This window comes from Glandiceps talaboti, chromosome 15, assembly GCF_964340395.1.
Source record: "Glandiceps talaboti chromosome 15, keGlaTala1.1, whole genome shotgun sequence".
Classification (NCBI taxonomy): Eukaryota; Metazoa; Hemichordata; class Enteropneusta; family Spengelidae; genus Glandiceps; species Glandiceps talaboti.
This window is the reverse complement of record NC_135563.1, coordinates 16473493-16496689: the sequence shown is the minus strand read 5'-3', so window position 1 is coordinate 16496689 and position 23197 is coordinate 16473493. Positions and strand designations below refer to the sequence as shown.

Here is a 23197-nt window from a genome sequence, read left to right as displayed (position 1 = left end):
GAAGACTCGTCACACAGCTAAAAAGTAAACATTGAAACAAAACAATGACAAAATAATCAATGGAAATTTTGGACAAGGTGTCACTATATTACATATATGAACAGAGATCAAAATTTGACATGGATTTTGGTGTTTAATATGGCACAGGGGCCAGGCAAGGCATAATTGGGAAGAAAAGGTTGTTGTATACTGTATATCTTTAACACACATGTAAACGAAGTCATTATACTGTATTGTGCACGTCGACGCATCCTGCTGCCCCTGTGTTAAGTATCTCTATGATGCTATTCTGCGAATATAAAATGGATATTTGACTGAAATAGTGCAATATAAGTGATAGCTACAGTTGCCAAGTGAGATGTCGCAAAATTTCAAAATCGAACTTAGTAATTATTTTGAAAACGTAACTTAGATGTAGATGAAACTTTAAGTTTGTCCAAATATGTAAATACTATGTGCTAAGTGCTGTTAGAAAAATTGAAATCACCTACAGTTCACCTGTCCTGTTTCTCCAATGGAGTGCAGCATACGGTTTGCCTTGACAGATGTAATCTTGGGCCACATCGCCAACATATCGGATACTTGGCGCTCTCTGTAGATGTGCGTTTATTTCAATCATTACACTGTCATCATTTGGGAATTCCATTGATGCAAAGTCACCCGTATTAAAAAGACCAACACAACTGACACTTTTAGACGTAACGTACATATCTAAACTCGCTTCTTCACTGACAGGAGGTGTAGCCACAACTGGTAATGAAATGTTCGACGTTTCCTTCACCAGCGCCCTCATATATTCGTACATTTTCTTATACCCTATCACGTTTTTAAGTGCCATCTTACCAAGATGGGGCCACATTAACACAGAATCAATCTTTCCATGGCAGTCTCTGTGGAATTCCCTTGTGTTTGCCATAGGAATAAGTTCCTGCAATTTCTGCGTGTCAAATGTTTCCTGAAACGGTCTCCCATCTTCTGGTCGGAATGAATGATGTGCGTAGAAAGGTTGAATGACAACAGTTCTATTTTCATGTAACGCTATCCTTAAAACATCTTTGAAGTTTTTCCATTGTAAACTTGGACTTGTGTTGCTATGAATCGGTAATAGATAACGTCTATTTGTATTTTGGAGTGACTCGTCGTCGACTATGAGTTGCTGTTCTTTTATCTGATAACAAAGTATATAAAGATTTTTATTATGAATTCTTGCTTTCAAATGACCTAATATTTAACTTTCTAAATTCTACCCAGTCTATAAATATCATGCCCGAGATGAGGAGACGGACAAAATTTAGACAGTGGTGCTCTAAAATGATGATTTCTTATCGACGAAACGGGGACCAATGAATAAGGATGTTCAGGCCGTTGGGGCCGGGGGGGGGGGGGGGGTTATACCGGTAGCAACCACGTCTATCCTCATATTCCATTCATTACGCACATAAAGAGACATACGCCCATATTGTGAGTTGCACTGTCACGAGCCCACTGTGTTGTCTTATGCATTTCTTTGATAAACCTGGACTTGGGGAAATTCTTTCAGTTTATACTATAAATAATGGACTTCGTGTTTTGCTAGAAGAACGATAAATTTCATGATACTGAGCCGTGGTAAAGTAAATTGATGTACGTATATGGCCATTACTCAAGTGAACTCAAGGCCTTCGATATAATTTGGAAAATTGTATAAACAGTGTACAAAACCAAGGGATTTATATCACTTATAACATGTCATCCAAAGGTATAAAGTAGTCGAATAAATATTCGTGATTTTTATATAATATATCAAATAACAATTTCGTTACTTAGCAACAGTACTATCCCACAGTTACCACATATTGTGTAGATCATCATCATCATCATCATAAAATATTTACATCTCAATTTATAGACTGGAAAGAAGTTATAAATTCAAGTTATATCGTCTACTTTGCCATGTTTTGAAAAAAGACATACGCACGCACGCGCACGCACGCACGCGCACGCACACACGCACACACACACACACACACACACACACACACACACGTGTCTAACTCCAAAACAACATAATGATTTGTGAATTAGAGCAATTTAATCTTTATGCAAATACAGTGGCGAAACACTAGAACCATTAATGTAATATTGACATCTCCATATATATCACTTTTTATTGACGAAATAAAACATAACTTTTCCAATGAATAAATGATAAGTTATTACACTAGGAATGTATTAATCATTTACTTTGAAACGCTGCTTACTCATGATTTTAAATGTCAAATATGGGACAATAACAAATAATTTTCAAAAATAAATTATGAGGAATATTCTTCCAAGCTACAAATTACCTGGTATGTGGCAATTGCCATTTCTCTTGTACGAAGACACCGCCGGTAACCCTCCCACAAACAAAACACGTGAAAAGCTACATGAATATGTGTAGCCATTGTCAGTATTGTGAATGTCTTCTAGTAACTCGCACCTAGCTGAAATTTTACTCTCTCTCTCTCTCTCTCTCTCTCTCTCTCTCTCTCTCTCTCTCTCTCTCTCTCTCTCTCTCTCTCTCTCTCTCTCTCTCTCTCTCTCTCTCTCTCTCTCTCTCTCTCTCTCTCTCTCTCTCTCTCTCTCTCTCTCTCTCTCTCTCTCTCTCTCTCTCTCTCTCTCTGATGTCACGTACTGAACCTTGCCTGGCCATATGGCGTACTTTGTATTGCATATTATTTCAGGAAGGCTATTTATGAGACAAATGGTACTCTACTGCAAGATAAAGCACAGCAAAGGAAACACAAACACAACTTTGTACCAAACACAAAGCAAAAACACGAAATGTATTAAACCAATGATGAGATAAATAAAGTAAGTTAATCAATTTGCAAAAAATAAAAAGCCACCTAGCTGGGTTTTTTTTCAATCCTGTGATTCTAGTTATTGTACTTGTGTGATAAAATGCCAACATGATTGAATCGAGTTTCATAATGTTGCATACACATAATTACGTACGCTCAAACTTCAGCCACGCCGCAACCAAAGTATGTATCACAATAACTCGACGGTTATCTGACTGTATACTCGTAAAATACAAACACAAGCATTCGCATTATTTTGACGGAAAATTACTGTTGACTGAAACTGGCTTTGACCTTGACTATACTATAATGTTTCTTCAACAGGGCTATATTAACATAAAGTAATACATAAAAATGTCTTTAAAATGATATACTTGTATTTAACTATTGGTTTCTATGTCATATGTACTGTATGTACCATTTAGGTAATACACCGGTTTTCCAGTTGATAGGGGTAATAATATTCAACGTCATCACTAAAGGTTGGATTATTATGTATAGATCATCCAATGACATCCCCTATCAAACAACAACCTGGCCATGCACAGTGATATAGCGTGGAGATAAACTCGCTATCATAACCATTACAAGACTTTCCACTGCAAGTAAAGTAGGGGTCTGATATTACCTGCACTGTTTCATTGTCCAGGGTTGCCTTTTCCATGTCCACCTTTGCTTGGTGATGAAGATGACATGAAGCTCGATTTCCCAACATGTCACAGCTGTACCTATTGTTTATCCCATCGGCGGATGTCAACAGGTCTGTTTTGATCGGTCCTGGAAAGCCAAGCAGACGTCCAAGGATAAACAACCATACTAAAACAGATAACCCTAACCATACTATCAGAGCATAAAATGCACGATACATTGTCGTCTGCCGCATCCTATTGTCATCACTTCATCAGCACTGTCACAATCACACGACGAAATGGGCAACTTTTATTTCACAAATAGATATTAGCAGCACCAGTTTTTCTTCTTGTTTCGCTCTTTCTGTGTTCCTAGAAATGCGTCTATTACAAATTCAGTATTTGCGAACACTATTTATGAGTAATGAACAATGTGCGTTTTTCGGAAATTTCAATTTTGTTGCAGATGTTTTGTATTTGGTATTCCCACCCCACCAATATATTTATCGTGTACCTGTTTCCAGTTCCAAGATGCACTGTGTATCTCTCCATACAATGCCATGTATTTTGTACACGCTGAGGGGTGTGCACGCGCTACTCGGGGGATGGTTTTCATCTGACCGTACCCAGTGTACACCCTTAAAACCCCTCTCTGTCATTGATGGTTTAGTCTTTGTTCTATAAAATTACCCATAATCGAAGATATCTTTCCATCATTTACTCTGATGAAAATTTATTTCAAACGTAATAAAGACAGGAAAATCTTGATTTTGATGCAGCAGATGTTTTGTATTGGGTATTCCGATCCCACCAACATATTTATCATATGTTGACATGAAACATGAAACTATACAATTGCCTATTTATTATATTGTATTTATGTATATGTAATGATAAATCATCTGTTTCCTGTCATAAAAAACTGGTAAATTCAATCACGATATGTTATTCTGAATGATACCAATTAACCGTAAGTTGTCTATGATCACTGTTTGTGGTTAGAGGACACTACTACATAGAACACAGAAACCACAGAAGTTCGCCCTCGAGGGATGGGGTTTGATGACTGAAGGTAACAATCCCATGAATGACGTCATAGTATTCATTTAAATCCAGACCGGGAATCTGATCTCCACCAAAACCCAAGAAATTCACCATTGTCTCTTAGGCAAAGCTTACAAACAGACCCACAAACAAACTAACTAACTCGCTCACTAACTATTAAGTTACTAACTAACTAATTAACTAACTGACTGACTGACTGACTGACTGACTGACTGACTGACTGACTGACTAAATTAACTAACTAACTGACTGACTGACTGACTGACTGACTGACTGACTGACTTACTTACTTACTTACTTACTTACTTACTTACTTACTTACTTACTAACTCACTTACTTACTTACTTACTTACTGACTAACTAACTATTTAACTAACTAACTAACTAACTCACTGACTGACTGACTGACTGACTGACTGACTGACTGACTGACTGACTGACTGACTAACTAACTAACTAACTAACTAACTAACTAACTAACTAAATGAAAAAATAAAAAACTTACTGACTGACTGACTGACTGACTGACTAACTAACTAACTAACTAACTGACTGACTGGCTGACTGACTGACTGACTGACTGACTAATTAAATTAATTAATTAATTAATTAATTAATTAATTAATTAATTAATTAATTAATTAATCAATTAATTGATTGATTGATTAATTAATTGACTAATAGATAGCAGCGATGACAAATTAACGTTGGCAGTTTTAATTAATTAATTAATTAATTAATCAATCAATCAATTAATTGATTGATTAATTAATTAACTGACTAATAGATAGCAGCGATGACAAATTAACGTTGGCAGTACCGTATTAATTGCAAATGTGCTCGTCGTCACTGATCAATCTCTTGACGTGTATCTATTTTACCTACACCAGTCTAGTTATCTACCAATGCTAGCACTCCAATGAAAAGACATGCCGTGATGTTCACCTAACAAAAAGGAATCCTAGTATGGCCCTAGCTGAGCCAGCTGTATGGCTGTTGCATAGTGTATGTATTTAACATGTTTAATGTACTATGTCCCATAGGGCTAACCCATTCTATTCCAATGTGTAGAATTATGGTTACTGCTATAATCACCCTATCAACGTATCAAGTGGCAATATATTGCTAAATATAATGAGCTCGTAAAACATGGAAAGTAATATCACATTTACATTTTCTTTATATCTAATAAGATGTCAATCGCATTCATATCACAAAAAATGCCAATATTGCAAATTATGAATAACAATTCTGCTCATTCCGGATATTAGTGCATAGCTGTATTATTATATATTACCATAACAAAGCACTGAGAAGAGAGATCCAATCGTTACCATGGTGATATATATGTCAGCAAGTACTACGAGTTTTTGCTCTTTGCTCCTTGACACATCGAAATTAGAGACTAATTGATTGTGGCTTTATATAGTACAGTTCATAGATGCTTTACCTCTTGCAAGCGTCTTTATTTTCCCAAGTGTTCACACATCTACCTTCACAGGCAGAAAGATATTGAACATGAATGTGGCAGTTTCGATGAATACGTGTACTGAGAATATTATCTTGACCACCTTGATCTTCTTACGACCACCCTGTTCTTCAATGACCTTCAACCCCTCACACACACCCCTCCACACACACACACACACACACACATACATACATACATACATACATACATACATACATACATACATACATACATACATACATACATACATACACACATACACACATACACATACATACATACATACATACATACATACATACATACATACATACATACATACATACATACATACATACATACATACATACATACATACATATACACACAAATACACACACACACACACACACGCACACGCACACGCACACACACACACACACACACACACACACACACACACACACACTGAAACACAAACAAGCACAATGCGTTACGTTTCCTTTCAACGGAATATCAAATTGTTCGCAAGGCAGCGCAAATGTAAAACCGTAAAACGAATTGAAATACTTTGAGTGTCTTGTAACGGTTATATGGAAATTCAAGTAGCTTTGCGTTATAAATTCTGCTACTTAACAGGCTTAAAAATATTCAATACTAGTGTCAATCAAGTAGAAACATTTTATACGTTTCCAAAATTTGGCCAATTGCCAGTGCTCCATTTTGAAAGACTTTGTGATTTTTCAGTGATTTATCTGATTATTGAGTTCTCACCTCTATATTGTGTCACACCTATCATTTTGCCCATTTACAAAGAATGTTGAGTTTGCCAATACTTGAATAATTGAGGGATTTTACAATTATGAACGTGATAGTCGTTTTTGTCCAATTTTGTCGTGCGTTAAGTCAACCTACCGTTACGTGTGAATTACTTACATTGCATATAGTACTAGTATTGGTATCTTTGAAATGGCTATGAGAGATTACTGCACCTACTGACATGAAATTCTTTGTATATGTGATAAGGCATCGTCGTATACAACAGCCTCTCACAGGGCACCGTCCAAGCAAGACGCAGTGTCGCGGAAGAAATATTACCTCTAGATCTGGTTTGCGAGAATAGTGATAACAAAGGACATCATTATGGCGATAAATCTCCTTCGACAGTACATTGGCAACTGTTGTGATGTGTCGATGAAGAAGTCGCAGTCATGATTAGGAGAAAGATGACAACATTCTGATACAGACAGACTGGCAGGTTGACTCACTGTACTGGTCTGACTCATGTACATATATATGGACGGGCGGACGACGTGACTGTTTAAACAGATAATGAGCGTGTTGACTGACTGACAGACAGACAGACAGACAGACAGACAGACAGACAGACAGACAGACAGACAGACAGACAGACAGACAGACAGACAGACCTGACTGACTGCCTGACTGACAGACAGACTGACTGACTACCTGATTGGCTGGCTGACAACAGATAAACAAGCTTCCTAAATGACTGACTGACTTGCGACTGGTGAATAAGTTTATTGAATGATTGAATGAATTAATTAATTAATTAATTAATTAATTAATTAATTAATTAATGGATCAATGAATAAATGAGTGAATGAATGAATGAATGGATGGATGGATGAATGAATGAATGAATGAATGAATGAATGAATGAATGAATGAATGAATGAAACAAACTTTCTGGCTGATTTGCACTGTTCTTCCTAACTTCCATCCCTAAAATGGAGTAGAAAAGTTCGTTTACCGACCGTTTCAAAGTCATATAATTGTTACCATAGTAATAGTAATATCTTGTACTCGCTAGATAAAAGAGGTATTTGATGGTTTCTAAACCTTGCTACCATCTTTCTGTACAATCTATGTCAGTAACAATACATGTAGCAATATATAGACTATGAATGAATTATGGACATGCATTAAAGTCGTCACAAAGCGACATGACATTTATGAGCATTTAGCCGACAGCTTCCATTGAATCAAACAACAGGATACGGTATCTGCCACTCTCTCGTAAAATGTATATATCTACGTCAACCGTGCCGAACGTGGGTGATTCAATAGTATATTTAGTTCGGTTAAATGGTATGGTTTTATTAATGTGTTCTGTAATATGTTCAATGTATAAAAAATTACGCACAGTACACTTCGCAACGTGTTTGTCATTTAGTTCTGTCGTTATTTCACAGCGCTGTGGCTGTTTCAAATGTGTGTTGTGCTCTGACTATATTTATAAGGGGTTTAATAGTTAATGCTAGAGTAAGGAAATGTCTGGTTTTGGTAGGTAAGGCATAATTTATATGAATCCACTCAACTTGCATCTCCCAGTGTGTAGGTTTACTAGTATATGGCACCGTCTATATATATTGAGTTTTTAAGTCTAAGTGCCTTGTACATGTAAAGTGAGAGTGCAACGAATACAAGCCCAAAAAATAATTTAAAATGCAGCTAACTACTGCACCACGTATCTGAGGACACTGTGTCCACGAATTAAGTGTTTTACTAAAGCTATAATCCTTATGTTTATAGCTATAAGAAGATTATTGATCTTACTATGTATTGTCATCCAATGATTTTCTTATAAAATGCGAAAAGGGTGATAGTCTAGATAAGGTAATGTTACAAAATGTGTTATCTAAATTACAACCATAACTCTTGTCAGAACCTTCCAGTTAGAGTCCCCGGTGAACTGATTTAGAAGTGAAGACTACAAGGTACAAAATGTCACCTTATATATCTCATAAAGACAATGTAATGGGTGTATTCAGGGAATAGTAACAATACACTTGCATCCAGAGTCAGAACATTGAGGTATGGTCAGCGTATAACTAATCAGGCTTGAAAACTGTTCAATTACAAATATTCAGAAACCTAGAGAAGACATTGCTAAAGTACAACAATATATGGATGGGGACGCTAAAAACCAGGAAGCATATAGGAACTAGTGGCCCCGGGTACACTAGAATGTGGGGGGGGGGCACTAAAAACTGTTGCAATAGCCAATGTTTAATCATCCTTTTGAGGGACACAGTTTATATTTTTGGGGTGCAATTTTTTTCTATATATTAAATGGTACTCACAGTATTATACTTACTTATGTATACATCATTTGCAATTGACTGAACTCAAACCTGGTATTAGGATCTAACTTATAAAACGATCTAATGACGTAAATTCATATCAAAATATGTACAGGAACTTCCTACTATGCAATCAACAGTTGTAACAATGGCAGAACACAAATTGTCATATAAGGTATGCATCAATATAGACATACTAGAATATTTGAAATCAAGTTTTTTTGTATGAAGTAATTCACTTGAGTAAAAAGCTGATGAAACGGTTTGCCCCATTTAAAGTCTTTGCATTGAAAGCATGCCACTTATCAACGCATCAATCAAACGTTTGAATTTTAGAAGTGTTCATTGTTTCAAACTTTGTGTGTGTTAGTAATTATTGCCAATTGTCGACTCAATGAGTGCAGCCGCAGCTGTATAGACACTATACGCAAACCAGATAATTCACGGTAATACCCATATCATGAACTGTGTGTGTATATGTTGCTGTACAGGAAAGTAGTACGGTTGACTGACACATTTTCTCAATACGAACAAGATTGAAAATACATCATATGAAAATTTGATTGAAAAAATTAAAAAATGTTTGCTTTTTAATTGGAATACCATAATGAGAATAGTAAATAAGTGCACGTCAATATATCATGTTTGTCTCATATCTGCGCGAATAGTTCTTATGTATTGACACGGATAGGTTTGTGTGTGTGAAATAAAACATTTTCTTTTCGTTTGTATAAAGGCTTTTCGCAAGCTGTTACAGGTTTTCAATAAAGGTACAATCGATGACCAAACCGTTTAGTATGATTGCTCATTGTGGTGGTTCATCATAGTGTCGCGTAAAATCCACCGTTGTAGTGATTTTCCGATAAATATTCTTCCACCTAGTCCATGTTCGTTGCAAGGTTTAACAACGCAAGAGGAAAGTGTATGGCATACCTAATTAATCGTCTGGTTGACAGTTGTTACTGTTGTGAAGAATTTTACTTTTGCTAGCCATGTCCACGTCCAAGCAGAAATTCGACAGAAATGCGACGGGGGATGGTTTGTAAAATTTTGATCTGAACTTGCGATTTGCTGAATTTCTATAGTTGACATCCATGTAAACTCTCTCTGTGTGCTCATAATGAGGAGCACGGTCATGTTAAACATAGTCATATCGGCTATATTTTCTCTGGCGTTGACTTTGTTAATGTTTCACTTCACTGTCAACACAAACCCGTCGAGCCGTCGATCTACAAATTCGCATTTGAGCAGTGAACTTTTATTGAAATGTAAAGCCTTTCCACAGCTGTGTATGCCACATGAGAAAATACCCTTGGCAACAACCAATGCGTCGTCTGCTGTTCGAGTAGACGGAAGTAGATATGATCCACTTCCGGATTCTCCAGTACAGGTGAGAATATTAGAGAACGTCATTTACAATGTAATAGAATAATCAAAGGTAGAAGCGAATTACTTTTATGAGGGTACAGTAACGTGTCAAATATTTGTACCGTGACTATCTGACCCTTCGACCTCCTAACAGTGGGACATTTATATATAATAACATATTTCTAATTTTGAGGTATTTTGTCAGCGACACTATGCACGCAATGGATAATACTATATTCATGCATAATCGCATTAAACACACCTTGCATGGTGAAAAAGTATTTACATTGATACTGGTTCGGTTAGATTTTTATACTGAAATGTCTGAATGGTATAGGTATATGTACATTATGTTCTATTATATGATAATTTCACATTTCATACTTTCATAAATGTTCTATAACCATTACTTCGAAATATCCCCTTTGGTTTTACCCATGTTTATCATTCCATTAGGTTGTAAAATTGGCACATCATAATATAAATACACTTTTCAGTTCATTGACAACATAGATGACCCGTGCTGAGTGAGGTTGAGTGTCTGGCCAAATGATCGCATAGTGGCGAGAGGGGTCACTAAATTTGATCGCGAGCTATTATCATATTTGGTAGATGGAACGTGATCTAGACTCAGCGGTTCCGCACTATATATTACAATTTGTTTTTGTGTGAATTTTCATCCAATCCGTGTGATTTATCAGATCTCTGTCAGACGTAAATTAAAAGTCTCATAAATCATACGTGATTTACAGCACAAAAACGTCATATTTTAATAGACTTAATACTGTACACTGCAGATTACGCTTTAAAAGTCTATGGCTATATCCTTGCTAAATATTAATTTACGTACAGTGCCATACTGTGTATCTTGATTAAAAGAATTACAAACCAGGCGGTATGTAGATGAAGTGGGGGATTTATACAAATGTTTGGGTAAGATAAATACAGTTCAATGTAGGATAAAGAAAACTATTTTTTTTAGTTTGGCCTAGGACGTGACCCCCCCCCCCCAACTTAATTGGCCAAAATTGGTAATTGTTTCAGACAGTACAATCAATTACCAATCAGAATGTAGTAGTGTACAGTACTATGAATACAGAACCCTCGTTCCCTTAGTGCCATGTATTACTATAGCGAAAATTCGATTTGATTTTTTTTAAATAGAAATATTTGTATTTAGGGGTGCAAAATAGATTCCATTAAAAGTAAAATCGTTTTTGTCGGGTGAGAACTAAAATGGTCACGGTTCACCACCAAACCCACCCAACATCCCCCAACCCCCAATCCCCACCTAAAAAGTAAAAGAGCTGAGTTTATTACCTTTATTTAATTATTGATTTTGTCCTTTAAGGATTTGAGAATCAGCTTTTCATTACACTGTCACACCATTTGGATTATCTGATACATAAGCTACTGGTCAAATATAGAATCAACCGGCGTAAACATTATCAAGACCGCCATATTGAAATGATATACCATTTTCTTTTAATTGGTTTAGATTGGTGAAAGAAGATCTCCAATTTCACAAGACACAACTGGCAAGAAATATTTAATACCACTCAAGTCGTGTGGTTTAGATTCAAGACTTCAACACGAGAGTTTCAAAGTCGCTGTCAAATTTGCACTGTTTTTGAATCGAACTATTGTATTGACTCCTTTCGTTAAACAAGATCGTGAAGGAGTTGTCAGAAATGTCGTACCCTTTGAACAATTGTTTAGTGCTGATACTTTACAAGATATAATTCCCACTGCAAGTTTAGGAGAATATCAGACAGAGTGCAATAACAATATTGATGTTGTATTACAAGCACCCCAATTTGGCGGGAGAAATATTACAGACTACCAATTACTGTACAGGCGGGAACATGATACTGTGCTACAAACTTTCGGCATAAGGATGCCGGGATTGGAAACCATGCCACGACAGCAACTTGACACTTTACGTCAGATACTCGTATCTCAGGAGATAAAGTGTCTTGGATTGTACTACCCTCTCGACTTTATGAACATCGATATAGAAAGTGGTGATTCACTAGGACAGACCGTTGACACACATTTGGCTCGATCGCACGATATCGGCAGAATGGCAGAGGTGTTTGCAAATAAAATGTGTGACGGTGGATCTTTCATTGCCCTGCATTGGCGAAACAGATCTGGAGAAATGTGAGTCGATTTCACATACTAGTAATCTGTCTGTAATATTAATACATCAAATTTATAAATATTGCAATATCCGATGAATTACATATACCTGCATTAATCATATTTTGCACACTGTAGAAACTCAGAAATAACAACATAGCTAGCAACCTCGTAATTGTAATGACAATTTCTGGTGTTTTTACATATATAGGAGGTTTCATTTTTTTAATGAGCATGCTAGAAATAATTCAAAATCATTACTACATATACCGCTTTCTCTATTAAACTTATAATTTCAGATGTGAAACTTCAAGTTCAAATCATTCAAGTTGTAATAAAGTGATGGATAATCTGAGGAAAGCAGTCGTTCATCTAACAGAGGTTGTTGTCAAATACATGAATAATAACTCCTTCCAATGTCTTTATGTTGCCCATCCACCACATTCTGAGGTAATCTATTAGTAGTGGGAGTTGTTGATTCTCACACAATTATATTTGTAACAATATGAGCTTTAATTTCAGAGGTTGACACAAACCTTAAACCGAGGGTCTATGCACAAACCGAACTAGTGTACGTCACTACGTAATGACCAATTAAACCAGCCCACACGTTTTTGGCCAGACTCTCATATATACCTTCAACTGTGACCAATCTCCAACACCGCCCGTAGTAAATGACAGCTCCATGTAATTTGGCTCAAAGAGTTACAAATCAAGAGTAAAATATTTCATGGTTCCCCCTTTTAGACCATCAGAATTTTCACCCCCCCCCCCTCCTCTCGCACCCCTAAATATGTTCCTGTTACATTCCCACCAACAGAGAATTGTGAGTTACCTGTCCCCGATGATCCCACGGGTCTATTCTTCAACCGATCTCGTCGCCGAGGGCGTAGTTCAAGACGAATTCTACACATCACTGGTTGAACAAGAAATCTGTTCACGTAAGTTCTATACTCTTTCACACATGAACGTCAGTATTCTATTCATTACTTGGAACATTTTAGCTCTTTTTTTAAGAGTTAGGACATATTTGGAAGCCATTTTGTGTCACCAAGATGATGTTTATATCGTTTTGCTGACTGTGGATTGGAAGTGAATTCCAGTCAAACTAGAAGTTGTACCGCCCTCATTTCAAGTTCCAATACCGACCACAACTCCTCATTGCAAGGAAACCCCATGTCTCGACAGCCAATCGAAGACATCCCAAAAGCTGGTTCTTGACGTCATTCGTACCGTGACTTTACATGTATCTTTGACTTCTGCTCTTACAGGTGCAGAAGTTTTCTTCTCGTGTAACAACTGTGCTTGGTCACAACCGGTGAGGGCAGACCGAAAAAACAGTGGAAAGAGCACAATGTTCGTTTCTGATCTACCAGGACTAAATCCAATGTATACCATTCTTATGTGAACTTGAACTTGCTTTGCATGTGTAATTAGTGTATCTGTCTGTTTAATACACAGTAAAAGTACAGTACAGTACAGTACTTGGCTTGTAGACTAATAGTTTCGTGATGGGTCGTTAGCTAATAATTTTGTTTCAATAGTTGATTGCTCCCAATATCATTACATCGGTAAATTAATTTATTATGTATTTTTTGTCGCTTGGTTGATATCACCAAGTTTTCTTTCTTTCTAAGTCGAAAGTGCAATTCCCACCATGATCTCGTACTCGCCCAAATAAAAGCTCACGTGTGTTTTTGTGTGTTTGTCGTTGTTGTATGTATGTATGTATGTATGTATGTATGTATGTATGTATGTATGTATGTATGTATGTATGTATGTATGTATGTATGTATCTATGTATCTATGTATGTGTGTGTTTCTTTTAAAAGGGGGCATGACTAGATGAACCAACTTTATTCTTAAATACTTGCATAAAACATTTTGCACCGTTTTGTGTGTGTTCTGGCAATGATAGACTAAAAGACAGCTTACTATCAGAAAGTGTTGCCTAAGTTACTGTACATGTTGGTCATCTTGTTTCACAGCTTGACACGAAAACTGCCACACAAAGCACAAAACATCGATTTATAATTTGTAAGCGTTCTTATGGTTTACTTTTTAGTTTTAAATGAAGGATCGGAGATTGTGTATATTTACCTAGTAAGAGACTGAAAATTTGAATCCCCACCCCCATGTCCAAAATGTTCAAGTCCACTTTATACCCTATTTTTGTGTAACTTTCCATTCCCTCGTCAGTCCACCTAACCAAAATCTGCTGGTTCCCTGTCATTAGTTGGACACCATTTATGAGTATTAATTTTAATATTCACGTGTACAACAACATTTTCACGCTGCAAGTTTATTCATCTCCATAAACTGAACCACGAGCTCCGATTGTGGTATTAACGCAAACACTGTATCACGTAACTTGGCCGTAATCATACTAATATTGGGTTTGGGTTGGACAAATCGTGCTATCCACATGATCAACTGTTTATCCAGAGATGTTTGCATGCTATGTAACAGCCGAGAACACGATATCGACGTCAAGCCTGTGGCAAATTCTCGACATTAGTTGTTGGTGGACGTTGACTTTTCTAGTTACCGGGCTGCAGTTGACTGGACATTATGCGGTGTATCTACATCGTCCCTTTCCTACTGCTCATTGCAGACATTGTCAATAGTCTAGATCACAAACTTCTAATCATTTCATTCGATGGTTTTCGATTTGATTACCTGGAGGGAGTAAACACACCTAATTTTGACCGGTTTATAAACGAAGGTGTAATGGCAGATTACATCACTGCAACGTTTGTTACGAAGACTTTTCCGACCCATTACAGCATAGTGACAGGTAAGTGGTCCCTGGATCTGTCTGACAGTTTATGCAGGACATATATGGCATATGAATGTGTTTATTTTCCATGCAGAGATACCGTTGTTGTTGCTGTTGTTGTTGTTGTTGTTGTTGTTGTTGTTGTTGCCGCCGTCGTCGTCGTTGCTATTGTTGTTGTTGACGTCGTCGTCGTCGTCATTGTTGTCGATGTTGTTGTTGTTGTTAAAGGGGCAGGGGCAAGGCTCGTTTTATACAAAAAGTGGCTCGTTTTGTCCAGTAAGCTGAACGGCTGCCCGCTATAGGTATCTCAACTTGTTATCGAAATCGTATTGACTCTAAGTTTAAAAGCTACGTATACCAAGCAAAGGGGGCATGATTAAAAACACGTAAGTCGCTGTTTTAGTAAACAAATGGGCTCGAATATCAATGATTAATTAATATTGACAGATGAAGTGACTGCATATTTCAATTATTTTTTTTAGTATTCATTTTAGATGTCATACACTACCAAAAAAGGATATATTTAAAATAAAAACAACAGAAACCAACTCCTCTTTGCAAAAATAGGCAGTACGTACAGGGTCATTAATGGTATTAATAACAACAGTTCTGACAATTCATTTTCACTTTATTTTTCTGAAAGTACATAATTATAAGGACTGGGAAGGAGGGGGGACTGGTAGTGTCGGTTAATCGGAACAAAAATATTTTTGGCCCAGGTGTTTCATGGGGTTAGTTGACTCAGTAAAATGATTCAATTACCTCACATGGAGGATTGAATTCAAATTGTTTTCTATAGCCTTACTGGTCTTACAAATTACAAAATATGAATATGTCGATATATGATGATATAATAAATTATAATAATTAATTTCTTCGGGGTAGCTCAAATAAGTGCTGCAGTACCAAAGTAAATGAAACACTTCTTTCCATTGAGGCTCTCAAGCATCACTACAATAACAATCATACAAAGTGATACTAAATACAGTAAGCGCTATTATGGTAGGTGAAAGGCGGAAAATCTATAAAGTGGACGTAAAATCACAGACGAAAAGTGAAACTGATATATCAAAATTAATGTACATGTTACCGGTAACATGCAATCTAAGTTACGTACATTAAAGGAACAAGACATTTTTATTACAGGCACAGGTGACGGCTTAGCGCGTGATTACGTACGCTGCATGTAATATGTACATATGTTAGTTGATATATCCAACTGTCAAAACTATTAAATTCCATCTTCAGTTCGCGACAGATTGTGTCCAACTCTACTGCAACGAAAATACTACATACACCACAAGCCCAAGGGGTCCCATGTCTTATGCATAGTGTTGTCGTTGCAGAAGGGTTGACTGATATTTGTCACAGGATTCTATTCCCATGGATATAAGAATTCATCAGTTATGACTTGATGAGTTTATATTACATGTATCAATGGTTTGTACTGTTAATGAGAAAGTATATATCATCCTTGGATTTTAGGGTTATATCAAGAAAGCCATGGTATTGTGGGTAACAGGATGTATGACCCCGTACTCAATGATACATTCGATATGGATACACATGACACAGAGTGGTGGGATAATGGGGGTGAACCGATGTGGGTTACAGTATCAAAGCAGGGTGGACGCAGTGCTACCTATTTCTGGCCTGGTGGAGAGGCAGAGACGAATGGTGGATACCGACCCGATATCTGGCTATCGTACAATGAAAGCCACCCTTACACAGATCGCATCAACACTGTTGTCAAATGGTTCACTGAAGAAAATATTGACTTTGTCGCTCTTTATTTCGATGAGCCGGATGGCAGTGGACATGATTACGGACACGATTCTCCTGAAGTTGACGAAGCTATCCGACAAGTGGATGATCTTTTGGGCTATCTGATAGACGAATTAATCAGGGTGAATATGTATGACGTAATTGATATCATCATCACAGCTGATCATGGGATGGCAGATATCTCTCCTGATAAGAAAGTTTTCATCTACGATTACGTCAATTCATTTGATATCGATATCATCACAGACACAGGACCATTTACCAACATACTACCCAAGGAAAATAAGATCATGGACGTGTACAACGCCCTCAAGGGACAACATTCGAATATCTCTGTTTACCTACGGGAAGAGATTCCAGACTACTGGCACTATGCCAATAATAGACGTGTTATGCCTATATTTGTAGCATGTGATGAAGAATGGGAAATATTGGAGGTAAGATTGTTAGTTGATACTTGTATTTTCATTGTTTTATAACACTCATAGTCGGACATGCTAAGTTTTCTTGGCCGCCTTGTCATTTGTAAATTTTGGTAACTGTAATACAAAATGTAACATCAACATCAAATGAAACAAATACGGCAATTGTAACAATACAAACAATTTCTATGTCTTCAGGTTTTTTCTCCTTCAAATTTATATTCTTCAATGTACTTGTTTCAGTAATGTTTCAGAATAAAAATTTTCATAGCTTGATCTGTAACTATAAATTGTGGCCCTTGTTTCTACAGAATCGCTCTACGACATCTGAAGGACGGCTAAATCTACCCGGCAATCATGGCTTTGATAATCGGTTCATGTCAATGAAGCCAGCTTTCTTTGCCCGAGGACCTGGCTTTAAAGACGACTACCAGGCCACACCGTTTGATTCAGTTGACATCTATCCAATGATGTGTCATTTAATGGAACTCGAGGCAGCACCGAACAACGGATCGCTTGATAATGTTCTCCATATATTGGAAAAGGATGACACCAGTGCAGCATTGCGAGTTTCATTTACAATGTCTTTTGTCATTGGTTTTATTTCATTGTTCAATTTTAACCCTTTTATGTAACCATGGTAACAGGGTGACAAAATCTATATTTCGTGAATTGTATAAGTGTTAGATATATTGGCCAATGTTTTCTAAATTGATAAAATACTAAAACATGATGTATTTGGTTTTCTTAAGCTTTGCCATCAATATTGTACAAGGTATAATATAGACCCATTTCATTGCTTATATTGTCACTTATTAGCTTGGATGGTGTAACTGTAGATATCAGTTCTGAAAATGTGTCTCAAATAGATTTATGATGAACTCTCAATATTAAACTCCTCACTGTGTCAAAGACCTGGCGAAATATGTCATATCGATATCCAATAAGTGAAATGTCATAGAAATATAATATCTCACTGCCAGACTTTGTGACTTACATCTTTCTCATTGTAAGGCGTTTGAAGTATGCCACTAGTGACAACGCCGCAAGAAGAAGATGACGAAACTTCGTCACTCACCCTCAGGCTATGCGAGGCTCAGGACACAGGCTTGCGCATTACGACCAGCAAGATCGGAAGGGATATCAGCAGAGCCAGCTAGGTGACGAATAGTCTAGCTCCTAGACCTCGGGTGTTCTTCCGGAACAATACAATAAGCTACCATACCTATCGAGGGTGGAACACCCGAGTTCGGACAAGCCCTCACTGCGAACTTCATTCGCAAAAGAACTTCGTTCGCTTATCGTATCGGAAGAAACCGAACGTCTAGCAGCAAGACTAGGTGACGAACTGCTACTTGTTGTTAGCTGCTTATAATAGAAATGAAGTGACGCGAGGACTGGCTGAAAATTCTTCCTGGCATAATTTTTCAACGACTTGGAAACATGTTTTACCGTCGCAAAACGATCAACTTTCATACGCGAGACTCTACACAACATACCTTTGGCAACCAAAACACCTCAAGCTAAACTGTTGTCAAAGAATTGAGTCAATATATTAGACGGCTGAGGTTACCATTTAATATATCACATCACTTTATTTGTAAATCAGTATAAATGGTATCCAGAGTAGTAGATTTAGGTGCAAGCAGAAAAATCATAACAGAAAAGAGAATTTTACAAGACGTGCGAGCATTTTGGTCTTTTTGTGGGTTTTCCTTGTCTGCCTGGTAGGTTTTTGAGAAATTTTATTGATGGCGCCTTATGAGAGAAATAAACCAAGATCAGAAATTATAAATTTAAATATCTTAATTTCAAAATCGACAATTACCTTTATTTCTAATTTATATTTAAAAATATTGGCCATTATGTGTCACGGACTCTTAACCCACTTACATTTCCTCTAAAGCAAACTGTGCCAAACATCGTTACTAGCATCTCGTACACTGACCCTTACCCAGTTTTTCCAATCTCAGAGCACTAAGGTCAAATGGTGTTTACTTTTACATGACAAGCAGCCTAAACTCGTCAAGACTGTGGCACATTCTCGACATTAGTTATTACCTTCTGGTGGACAACGTTGACTTTTGGAGTTAATAGGCTGCACAGTTGATTGGACATCATGCGGTGTATCTACATCGTCCCTTTCCTACTTCTTGCAGACATTGTCAATAGTCTAGATCACAAACTTTTAATCATTTCATTCGATGGTTTTCGATTTGATTATCTGGAGGGAGTGAACACACCTAATTTTGACCGGTTTATAAACGAAGGTGTAATGGCAGATTACATAACTGCAACGTTTGTCACGAAGACATTTCCGACCCATTACAGCATAGTGACAGGTAAGGAGGGAGATCAATAGTTCACAGTAGGATAGGAGACTAAATTGTTTTACTTCGGGGTGGGGTCGAGCCATTTTGGTTTTAATCAGATTGGTTCTCATCCTACAAAAACGATTTTACTTTTAATGAATCTGTTTGTACAAAAGAAATGTCAAATTGAGAAATACAAGAATTTTCGCTATAATAGTAAATGCATGGCACCAAAATAAGTAAAGTGTCAACAAAAGAACTATTTTTTTCCTCACTCCATACTGGCATTGTATTCATAGCACTGCACGCGTAAGTAGTCCCTGGATCTGTCTAACATTTTATTTAGAACTCAAATCACATTCATTTTGGTGTGTTTACATGTATTTCCAATGATACCGTTGTTGTATAGCGTGTCCTACGATATATCAATCTTGCAATCGTAACTGTTAGCCTTGAGCTCGACTAACCTTTGGCGACTTTCTCTCTTTCACCCTGTATTGTTTAATTCTAAACAAACGGCTGGGCAGAGACGATCGCACAATGTCACACAAGCCATTTACCCTCCACAACGTTGGTGGAGGGTTTACATGTATGCACAAGCTCAATAAGCGAACTTTTGTTCGGGGAGGGGGGGGGGGCCTCTGGCGTCAATGCGATTGCTGAACTTAATTTTCGCACTTCGAAAACTTTCACGCCTTCAAGAATAAAAGCTTCTGTATTTACTACTGAGATGTTGTACTGGGTTTCCGGTCTTTAATCCCCATTGTAAACATTTGCCGTAGGTCTTTTATGGATTTGTACAAGAGTAAATGACGATGAGTTATGTATGACGAGTTTTTGCTAACACAGTTACCCAATAGTACGGAGATGCACAAAGGGAAGATTTTAAGGGTGACATATTTTTCAAGTTATTGTTTCCCAACAATGAATCAAGTTTACACCATCAACCCATATAGTTTCTGAAAGGTTTTTCTCTCCTCTTAAATGCTATTGTATTTTCTATTGTCTTTGACTGAAAGTGGGAGTTTGTTTAAGGTATGGATAGAGGTGAGGACACAAGAGTAGATGTGAGTAGTTTTTTTACCATGTGAGTAGTTTTTATTTCATGGGAGTAGGTTTTTTTTGTTTTACCATGAGAGTAATTTTTATTTCATGGGAGTAGTTTTTTTACCATTGGAGTAGTTTTTTTTTACTATTCATGTATTCAAACAAAACAGATGAACAATAGTGGAGAATGTATGTACCATCAACTACATTTAACTTTAAATAACACGACTTTCACTTCAATGGCTGGATAGCAGTTATATCATCCATGGAGGTATAAGGAGAGACTTATTGTTATTGTCAATCATACATCAAATAGCACACATGTGCTATATACAATAAAGTTTAGTGGTGTAGTTTTCAGGGGTTTTTTAAAATTCATGTTGGCATGCTTTTACATTTATGAGACCTACATTATTTCGGTAATTAGACTGCTGTATCTTCAAAATGTAAACTTTCACATAATTTGGTATATACATCAACCATAACAATTAAGCACATGTTTTTATGTAGTTTTTGTTTAATTTTTTATTCCAATGTGTAATTTGCATAATTAATCATTTTTTGATAATCAGGCAATATCTTGAATAGAATGCAACTTTACATTTTAGATTCTATTCCCTCATATATAAGAATACATCATGATTTGGTGAGTTTATATTACATGTATCAATGGTCTGTAGGGTTAATCATAAAGTCTATATTATCCTTGGATTTTAGGGTTGTATCAAGAAAGCCATGGTATTGTTGGTAACAAGATGTATGATCCTGTACTTAATGACACATTTAGTTTGCGTACACGTGATACGGAGTGGTGGGATAATGGGGGTGAACCGATGTGGGTTACTGTATCAAAGCAAGGTGGACGCAGCGCTGATTATTTTTGGCCTGGTGGAGATGTAGTAACGAATGGTGGATATCAACCTGATATCTGGCTGCCATACAACGAAAGCCATCCATACAGAGATCGCATTGACACAGTTGTCAAATGGTTCACTGAAGAAAATATTGACTTTGTCACACTTTACTTCAACGAACCGGATGGCAGTGGACATAACTATGGACATGATTCTCCTGAAGTTGATGAAGTTATCCGACAAGTGGATGATCTTTTGGGCTATCTGATAGACGAATTAATCAGGGTGGATATGTATGATGTAATTGATATCATCATCACTGCTGATCATGGGATGGCAGATATCTCTCCTGATAAGAAAGTTTTTATCTACGATTATGTTGATCCATCTCATATCGACATCATCACAGACACAGGACCATATACCAACATACTACCCAAGGAAAATAAGATTACGGAAGTGTACAATGCACTCAAGGGACAACATCCGAACATCTCTGTATACCTACGGGAAGAGATTCCAGAATACTGGCACTATGGCAATAATAGACGTGTTATGCCTATATTTGTAGCATGTGATGAAGAATGGGAAATATTGGAGGTAAGATTGTTAGTTGATACTAATATACCTTGACTTGAGTGGGAGATAGCAGTATCCTATAATTTACAAGCTATCCATGGTGTCAAGTCACTTCCAATCTCTCTCTCTCCCTGACAGAGATTGAAGAGAATAAAGGAATAGAAACCACATACAGTTTCTAGACATTCTATTTCTTGCAGCTTTCTGTATTATCAACCTATAACATCAACATCAAAATACGAGTCGAGCAACACACCAAAAGTAACAATACAAACAACTTCTACATCTGCAGTTTTACTTTTGTAAATTTCGATTTATATTCAAGTTATTATTGACGTACTTGACATTACTGAGAATTATCTCAGAATTACATTATTTAGTTGATCGAGCTATTTAAAGTCCCCATTTTTTTTCGAATTCTACAGAATCGCTCTACAACATCTGAAGAACGGCTAAATCTACCCGGTAATCATGGCTTTGACAATCGGTTCATGTCAATGAAACCAGCCTTCTTTGCCCGAGGACCTGGCTTTAAAGACGACTACCAGGCCACACCATTTGATTCAGTTGACATCTATCCAATGATGTGTCATTTAATGGAACTTAAGGCAGCACCAAACAACGGATCTCTTGATAATATTCTTCATATGTTAAGAAAAGATGACACCAGTGCAGCATTGCGAGTTTCATATACCAGGTCTCTTTTCATTGTCATTGTCAATTCATTTTATTTCATTGTTCAATTTTAACCCTTTTCTGTAACCATGGTAACAGGGCCAGAAAACATAAGTTTAATGAATGGTGTAATAGTAGAGAAGAGCATCTTATTTTA

At 36.9% G+C, this 23197-nt stretch overlaps 2 protein-coding genes and 1 pseudogene across 2 annotated transcripts; all 3 read left to right on the top strand.

Annotated features, from left to right (window-relative positions):
- The first annotated feature begins 12421 nt into the window (after nucleotides 1-12421).
- LOC144446385 (uncharacterized) lies at nucleotides 12422-14018 on the top strand. Its single transcript, XM_078136132.1, has 4 exons — nucleotides 12422-12608; nucleotides 12887-13037; nucleotides 13408-13528; nucleotides 13859-14018. Exons 1-4 carry the CDS (start codon nucleotides 12448-12450, stop codon nucleotides 13993-13995), a joined length of 570 nt encoding a protein of 189 aa, XP_077992258.1. The 5' UTR covers nucleotides 12422-12447; the 3' UTR covers nucleotides 13996-14018.
- Nucleotides 14019-15150: 1132 nt separating this feature from the next.
- On the top strand, nucleotides 15151-18208 carry LOC144446268 (ectonucleotide pyrophosphatase/phosphodiesterase family member 5 pseudogene; annotated as a pseudogene).
- A 1433-nt stretch (nucleotides 18209-19641) lies between these two features.
- On the top strand, nucleotides 19642-23114 carry LOC144446267 (ectonucleotide pyrophosphatase/phosphodiesterase family member 5-like). The gene is made up of 3 exons (XM_078136019.1): nucleotides 19642-19915; nucleotides 21650-22386; nucleotides 22791-23114. Exons 1-3 carry the CDS (start codon nucleotides 19693-19695, stop codon nucleotides 23112-23114), a joined length of 1284 nt encoding a protein of 427 aa, XP_077992145.1. The 5' UTR covers nucleotides 19642-19692.
- Nucleotides 23115-23197: the final 83 nt, after the last annotated feature.